Consider the following 8,807-nt stretch of genomic DNA (forward strand, 5'->3'; position numbering starts at 1 on the left):
CAAAGGTCTGCTCCTCCGGTAAAGTCCTGCTGGTAACACAGACATGATGCACTCCAAAGGCCCAAACCAGGATGCTGTGTTATGGTGCGATGTGTCCTTTGGTAAGAAACCCGTATGTGTCTGGTACTGTCATTTCACCTCTGCCGAGGAGATGTAACGGCATTTTAACAGAAGGTTGTGTTCCTGGTGGTAGACTCACACACACTGGTCTAGGATATCTTCTCCTCAAGGAACATTGTCTTTTAAACCACGGCAGATAAATTGTTATGCCCAGTATTTTATGTCTGCTTGGTGTTTTGGGAATCATCAATTGCTTGTTTTCTTGTTCGCTGTGGAGTCGTGTGCTGTTCCAGTGCAACCTAGACTAGTCCCGCCATGGGTGTTTGTGTCTGTGTCTCTGTCCGTGTGCTTGCCTGTCTAGAACAATATCACAGCTGTAAATAACAAAACCTGATTTTTCCTGATGCATGCAGCTCCTCCAAAGTTTGATAGGATATGGCCGAATATTTCTTCCCTTGAGGTTTCTAAACCAAACCAAGGTAGGATGCTGTAAAATTCCTAGCGGTCTAAAATTACTGAAATTGCTGTCAAGGAGTCCCACATGGTGGCAGAAGTAGTAACAACGATAACCCAACTTATTTTTTCTTCTGGTGCCAAGTAACACTATTCTGTGAGAAAAGAACCACAAAGCAAAGCTTACCTGCAAAGCCTTCCGACACTCGGATGACGCCCATCATCCCTGCAAAACGCCTGCAGAAGCAGACGCGCAGGTTGTAAGTGCCGATCCGCAGGACGCCCCAGGTGATGCTGGGCTCCTTGGGACAGCAGCCTGTATTCTGAGCGGGTTTCGAGACTCTGGAGCGAGCAAGGTCCTCGTTGTCTCCATCAGACCCGGTTTTAACGCCTTGTTCCCACTGTATTTCCCCAAGTGAGCGGAGGGGCCGTCTCGGCGTGCGTGCCGCCCGCAACGCAAGCACGTTCAGTGCAGGATAGACCACAGCTTTCTGCAATTCGAGCCACACAAAAAACTGCTCGCAGGCTGTGGTGCTTAGCACCAAAAGAGTCAAAATGACTTTTTAAGGTGACCAATAAAAGTAAGATTCCTTGTTACTTGAAGTTGTATTCAGCTACACTTCACATTTCAAAGTGATGGTTCTCTATAAAGAAATAATGTCCTTTTGTCCTCCTTACTTACTGCCCTTTGCTCCTGCGTAAGCCTGGCCGGTGGCTTTGCCTGGCCAAAGGGTGCCCTTTCGGGGCCATAACGCGTGCAGATGGAGAGCAAAATGAATGGAAAGGTGGTCTAGAAAACAGCTACTAAGCTGAACAAGGTGTGTTGGGACTCGGCGGGAGTTAGTTGGACGGGCTGGAGTTAAATCCACTGAGCACAGCGAGCACATCAGGACGCACGCACGCAGGTATAAGCTCTGCCGTGTCACGCGTGCAAGTCGCCGTGTGCCCAGCGAAGGCCAGCTGGCCGGCGCGCGCCGTAAGGGCTGGCGCTGGGCTTCGCTTTGTGCTACTCACATCTATTTTAAATTCAATACCCCTGATGAAGTGAGACTTGGCATTCCAGTAACTTCGTTTCGCCCACGTTACATTTTCCAAGCTTTTGCATGTGTTCCTTAAACAAACAAACAAAGAAACCCAAACCAGGCTGATCTCTGCTCCTTCGCTCTCTGTAAAGGATTAACCCTCGTCATTCACAGGAATTGCAAATCAAAACATTCCCAGTGAAAAGATGCTTAGCATTTCTAATGGATTTCATGGCTTAATTATGCTGCTTGTGATCTGAGACTTAACTCCATTGCAAAATACGTCTTGAACAGCACAAAATTATTCAGTGTTTCTTCCCCAAAAATGAGAGCTTTAGTAAATTCAGTGTTGACATTTTGTTACGGAGCACAAAACACAAACACTTGGAAGCATTTCTGTTCCGATGATGTGTTTGCAGTGTGGTGTTGCAGTGTTTAACATGCATTGCAGATAAACACTTCAGTCAGGGGTAGTCTACGGAGAGAATAATTACAGAAATCTGCCTCTACTTACCTATTTGATTGTCTTTGCTTTGCTTGTGCTATTAGGCCAGAATAAACATGCACAATCAAACCCTGTGCAGACCGTACTGGTTACCAGGTAGTCACTGGTTTGGGGGAAACCATCAAATAGCCTCTAACGCGAAACTGCCAAGTGCCCAGCTGTGAATTCCCGTCCCCTTCTCTGTCTCGGATGGTACAGCTCAGGTGACTCCGTAGCTGACCGCATACACCCCCTCCTCCCTGACTTCCACCCTCTCCCGACAACACAATGACTGTTGTTGAAGTTAATTTAAAAGATAGAAAATGGAGAAGTTTATTTTGATCTTTTGATTTGTTCCTATGTGATACCTTTTCTAATTTACTGTTCATTTTATTGCCTATCCAGTTGCTCCCAAATTAGCTATGCCAACTGTTCCTTCTGTTCAAGTTGCAAACCACAAGAGAGGTAGGAATCCTGGGATTCATACGGTGATTCCGTAGTGCTCTGTGTTGTGAAAACATTGCGCTGTATGAATCTGGAATATCTGTGAAGTGTACCCATCAGCTGGCTGGTGAGGCAGCGTCGCTGACGACAACAGACGCGTCAGTCACGTGAACGTAACCATACAAAGCAAACAGTAAATACGCTTCTGCGACCCTCGCTGCCGGCATACAAAGTGACGTGGCGTCCCTTCTGAGCGGGGTCAGGCGGATGAGCACGGCCGTTCGGATGGCTGCCTGCAAAGCACGCGTTTGCTCGAGCCTTGTTTCCCTCGCTGATAGCCTGAACTGCCAGAGAGGCTGCCCGGGCGGATCAGCTGAGGGCAAGCAACGCTTTCAAGGCCCCTGCCCACGTCCTCCAGGGGGGTCTCCGAACGCCGCGGAGTGCGCTGCGTGGCCGTGTCGTTTGTAAGTGTGCCCTACGTCGTCATTTGTTGTGAGCGTGCAAAGCCAGAGTGCAGGCATTACGTTTTCAACTGATGCTTCGCTGTCTCATCAAAATAATGAACTCCATGGGCATAATGAAGGACGCGAATATTCTCTCTGACTTACAGGCAACCTCTTCATTTGCATATCCCTCACTCACGGTCTGAACCCTGAGATCCGCTCGTTGTTCTGCCCAGCACTTTATCTGTAGAGTACGTGTAGAGGTGTTGTGTCTTTCTGTAGCTGTTGTGAATATCCCATTATTCATGGAATACCTGTTAACAAGGAATAGGGATATTAACAAATGCTTGACCCATTTGATGAGGCCGTGATAACGAGCCATACCCTTCGTCACCAGGCGGGCCATTCCTACGGCTACCGTGGAATCGCCTTTGTTTGCCTCTCGTTACTGCGTAGAGGAGACACACAGAGTGACTGGGAAATGAAAAACTGTTTTCATGATTTCTGAATGCACATCTCTTAAAATATTCCTTGTGCTTTTAATTAGAAAATGACGGTGATAGCTGTCTCGTGCGTCAGCTGCCTTCGTTTGAACACTGTGCTTCCCGTCCGTGTGCGTTTCCCCCTGTTGCCCGTGGTGGTGTTTCGTGTTTTATTGGCCGCAGCAGAAGCTTCAGCTGAGCCTCGTCCCCACAGCACAGCAGCACAGCAGCCGTAAACGCCCGGCGTTGCAGTGGGGGAGGCGCCCCATTCCTAGAGCCAAAGAGTTAAATGATCGGCCCCTGTAGGAGCCTCCCTCCGGGTGATTTTACCGTGCTTTCTACAACAGGATCCAGGCTGTTGCAGTAGAATCCCTGTGTTGGAAATAGTCTCCGCAGGCTCATACGATCAGTCCTCCCGTGAGCTGCAAGGGCTTGGACAATTCCCGAACCATCCAAAGACGATTACCAAATCTAACCTGGCTATCTCTTCTCCCTTCTTCCTTCGCATTAAACCTGCCGAGCTATCTTTACCTCTTCTCTGAGGTTTTATTTCCCAAACTATTTACTCCTTATTGCTATTCAGCTTTAAACCTCCGCCAGTGTGTCTGTGTCTCCCGACCCGCGGCACTCAGAACCGAGGGCAGCCTTTTCTGGCCCTGTAGGCTCACGTCATTCCGCTGTCAGTAATCCACCTGCAGCCCGTTTTTGGTGATTTCCCCCATCGCTCAGTGATCGCATGGCTTTGCCAGGGCATGGAGTAGTTGGGCTGCCAGCCACAGACGTGCCTAAAACCCTCAAGCCGTGTTTCTGGCGGGTCCAAGGAGGGGGCTGCCTTCTGGCCCTGGTGGGGTGGCTGAGGTGGGCCACGTCAGCTGGAAACGCCGATGGCACCGGCGGGTATTGGCCTCCCATGCCGATGCAGCGCTGCGTGTTGGGGTTGACTGGCTTAGGGCAGCACCTCGGGTAGCCAGCGGAGACAACAACCCCGTCTCAGCCACACGAGGACCCTCCACATGGCTTTTCCTGGGAACGCAGAGGGATGTAGAAATGATTGAGGCCAACAGCAGCAAGCAAAATAAGTTCATGTTGCACTAACAAAATGGGGAGCAGGGGAAGCAAAACTTACCAAGGAATCGATGTAACTGTTACTTGCCGTGCCTTTTTCGGTTTTCCCGTTGCACCGTTGCTAATCTCTGGTCAGATGTTAGGCCTTTTTGAGTTAACTGGGTTTTTTCCCGTACCACATAGTATTTACCAGTCTGATGGTCAAGGCTCCTGGAGCTTTCCCATATCCCAGTGTAGGCCAACCCAGAGACAGGCTCCTTCGCTCAGCGTGGTTGTTGCGAAGGAGCAGCGCCCGCAGGAGTGCAGCCACGCGTGAGGATCGCTCTGCGTGCCTGTGACGCTGATGAGCCACGTCCGACCTTGGGGCGTCCCTCTGCCTGTGCTTAGGAGCACGTGTGTGCGTCGGACGAAGCCCTGCCTGATCACGAGGTGTTTCTCCAGCCCAGACCGTAGCCTGGAGCAGGCCCTGTTGCAGAGGGAGTCGCTGGATGTGCAGCCTTGGTTCCCTGCCGCTGGGAGGGCTAATTACGGGTGGCAGGAGCGTGCCTGGAGGTCAGAGCGCAGGGCGGCAGCACTGCCCTCAGCCATCCACCGAATGCTCTCCATTTCTTTCTGCTACTTCAGACGCAAAAGAAGATGTCGCAGAGTCTGACGTACTGGCACTTTTTTATAGTCTGCATATTTTTGAGACGTAAAAGCGTAATATTCTGCTGCCTGTTACTGATTCGAAAACCAAGGTAAATTATTGCCTCTGAATTCACCTGCAGTGTGATTCTGTGTAGCCACAACGAGCAGCCGGCACAGGTATCGTCTCACCAAAGCAAGGTGTCCCATGGGAGCAGAAGGGAGGGCCTCTGTCGGGCGGAGGGGCTACGGCAGCGAATGCGAGAGGCAGGAGGGTCAGGCTGCTTACCACCCGCCCCCTGTCTTCCTGCAAAGGTCAAACACACAGCAGCTGACCATCACAACGCTTTTCCCCGTGACTCTTGCGCTGGTTTCCAGTTCCAGAGCGGTTTCCGCTCCAGCCAGACGGGCGCCCTCGGGGAGAGATGCTGCCGGGGGGCTGGCTGGGGCGCCGAAGCATGCACCCCACTGCAGGGCACAGCGAACATCAACGCCTTTCGGCCCCCCCTCCGTTAGTGCAGTGGGAACCACCAGGGCGATGCACCCAATGTTCTGCTGCGCGCCAGCGGCTGCGGGCGTCGAAATTACCGGGTGGGCGCCAAGCACAGAACATGGGCTTAGCCGCAGAACGTTGAAGAAAACAAGAACGCAGTATGCTAGCTGAGTGTGCAGATGTGAGCCGAGTTAGTGTTCCCTGGCAGCAGAAAGGCAGCTCTCAACATTGAAACGTGTGGTGCTAAGTGGTGTACCGTGTAAAGAAAGATGCTACCTATTTACAGTCCTCTTCATCAGACAACAGCCAGAGAAATATAGATTCATAGAATCCTAGAACCATAGAATCACAGAATTGTTTAGGTTGGCAAAGCCCTTGGAGCTCCCCCAGCCCAACCGCCCGCCTACCCTGGCCCTCAGCACCGCCTCTGCCCGGCTGTTAAATCCCCCCAGGGCTGGGGACTCGACCCCTTCCCTGGGCAGCCCCTTCCAGCCCCTGACAGCCCCAAGGGGAAGGAATTGTTCCCCATGCCCAACCTCACCCTGCCCTGGCACAGCTTGAGGCCGGTGCCCCTCGTCCCATCGCCCGTTACCAAGGAGCAGAGCCCGACCCCCACCATGTATGTATTAGGTGTGCATAACATACCCTTAAAAAGTGTACCAGTATTGCTATTTCTTTATAAAAATACAGACAGGCACAGATACTGCATCTGCCCCCCTATGCCAAGGGCCAGCGGGCTCGTTAGTGCCCTGGCATCACCAGCAGCTGCCAGAGAAGGGCAGCACAGGGGGCTTGGCCCCTGGCGTGTATGGGAACATCCTCCACCCTCTGCTAGAGTTTTATCTAATTACAGGCTAAGGTAACTTCAAGACCTCAAAGCCCTTCCAAGTCGCTGCATCCAGTACTCCATCACTGCAGGCCACGTACCCTCATCTTCTTCACCAGTTAATAAACTGCATCTCTAAGCAGCAGGGGGTTTTGCTACGAATTGGAAGGGTGTTGGAGAGCCTCGGTGGCTAAGGGCTAGGTACCATCTCCTAATTTCCAGCTGACATTTCTCAGTGGCCAGTTAACACCCATTTGTTCTTGCACCAGTGCTGCCAATTAGCACAGATATTAACTTAGGGTGGCAAAAGGCTGTCTCCTTGATGTATTTATAGCCCAGTGATGTCCTCGTCTTCAGTTTCCTGGGTCAAACAAGCCAGATTATCCTTGTCTTCACTTCCTAAACAGGCTCTCTACGTCTCTGGTCATCCTAATAACCTTCCTGCATTCATTCTGGGCTCGCGATCTCGGAGTTGAGCGCTCAGACTTGCACAAGGCGTAGCTGTCCCTTCTGTCGCGATACCCATACATTTCTAATCTCTGCTTCTTCCTGCATGAAGCCAACACTGCTCGTGATTAAAGACAAAAGGGCACTAGCAATCCGCGTTTAACGGAGGGGGTTTTGAAACGCGCCTGCCACCCCAGCTGCGCGCCAGGAGGCCGCACTCAGCGCCTTCTGTGCACTACACGTTTCAGAGCTGCCACCACCTTTCCTGGCCCAGTTGTTTTTCATCTCGGCATATAAAATCGGGTCAATGCTTACCTCAGACGTGCGTAGCAGTAGCTCTTAGATAACACCTCTCTTCTTTCCTTTCCTTCTCCGTTAATTGTCTTAGGAGGTGCTGGCCAAATTGTCAAACTGGTGATTTGTTTGGCCTTGAAATAAAGCAGGCTGGTTCCCGAGGTGCCTGCCAGGTACAGCTCAGTAGCACTCTGCAATGCTCACCACTTAGGTCAGAACAAAGCTCTTACTCACTTGCAGTTATGGACTTAAGCATGATGAAGTTTGACAATTTTGCCCGCTCTATTTAACATCTTTTTAATACGAGGAAGTTTTCCCTATGTCTTGGTTTACACTCATCTCAAATGTGGAAAAAGATGAGCATTTCTATCAGCGGAAGCTGAGCCTCCAGTACCCCTGAAAGGTTTACACCTGCAAATGCTTCAGTTCCATCAGGTCTGCCAGCAACAGCCAGCCTTCGGCGTCGTGCCATCCCGTCGGGTCACGCTAACCTGCCTGAAGCAAACTTCACTTCCATTGCAGATAAACATCTGCTGTTGTCCATGTTACATCGATTAACGTGTGTGTGCCATTCATCCATCCTTCTGTTCGTGGTTCGTTTTTACTGAGCATGTAATGTGCTATTACTGCTGCCGTATACGTTTTGTATACATTTCTGTTCTTCCTTGAAAGACTGCGAATGCTTCGGGCACTCCAACCGGTGCAGTTACATCGAGCTGCTCAATACGGTCATTTGCGTGAGCTGTAAGCACAACACTAGAGGTCAGCACTGTGAGTTATGCAGGCTGGGCTACTTCAGAAATGCTTCTGCAGAGCTGGACGATGAAAATGTGTGCATAGGTCAGTCCCGGGATAACTGCGCCTTTCCTTCTGCCTTTTCAGCTGCCGGCAGCTGCTAGGGACCACTGCTGCTTGCTTGCCGGTTGAGCCAGAATGAGCTTTTTCAATGGATAAGAACGTCTGTGTAGACTTTGCACCCCATTTCCCTTGCCCCCGTAGCCCCCCGGAGGTGTTCCGGCTCTGTAGGTGGCGATGAACCTCCCTGGCTAAGGGTGCTGGGAAGCCTTTCCCGGGAGCCCCCGAGAAGCCGATTGCGCGGCCCTTCTGCAGGAGGGAGCCATGCTGGAGTCGGCGTGTGAGCACTGAGGGCTGGGGCCAGAAACACCCGCTCCCAGTCTAACTTTGGGAATTATTAGTACAGACCCCTGAATACTCGCCTGGAGACCTACAGAAGTTGCCAGGTGCATCAGTAGGACATGGAGGGGGGGGTGTTTATTGACCCCCTGTGTTCACTTATAGTTCATAGAGACACGCTGCAGGTAATTCTGCCCCCGGGCACAGGGCTGTAAATGCCGTGTTACCTCCCCCTCCTTAGAGGAGAAGCTGGAATCGTGCCCACGCGGTTGGGAACAGAATGTGTCGAATCAGTTCGACACCGTGTCAGTTTAGAGAGGGATTCCGAGGTGAAAACAGTGCTTTAGACCTAGCATCTGCTATAAATACCCAAAATGCAGAATTAAAGAAAATGTCAGAACATAATAAAAAAAAAGCATACTCAGAAAAAGTAGATCTTTATCACGCTGGAAGAACACGCCTTGTTCTGCCGTCCCCACGGGCAGCGTCCAGCCAAGGTCAGGGCGCTGCAGGCGGAGGCTGGACGCGGGGCGTGA

At 51.3% G+C, this 8,807-nt stretch overlaps 1 protein-coding gene across 1 annotated transcript in view; it reads left to right on the forward strand.

The window, feature by feature from the left end:
• NTNG1 (netrin G1) overlaps positions 1–8,807 on the forward strand; it is a 132,948-nt gene that overhangs the window by 91,852 nt on the left and 32,289 nt on the right. Inside the window, exons 5-7 of the mRNA XM_035894482.1 lie at positions 474–539; positions 2,425–2,484; positions 7,810–7,977. Of these exons, the coding sequence (XP_035750375.1) occupies positions 474–539; positions 2,425–2,484; positions 7,810–7,977 (294 nt within the window). The remainder of the gene's footprint in view (positions 1–473; positions 540–2,424; positions 2,485–7,809; positions 7,978–8,807) is intronic.

This window comes from Egretta garzetta, unplaced genomic scaffold, assembly GCF_000687185.1.
Source record: "Egretta garzetta isolate BGI_Z169 unplaced genomic scaffold, ASM68718v1 scaffold655, whole genome shotgun sequence".
NCBI classification, from domain to species: Eukaryota; Metazoa; Chordata; class Aves; order Pelecaniformes; family Ardeidae; genus Egretta; species Egretta garzetta.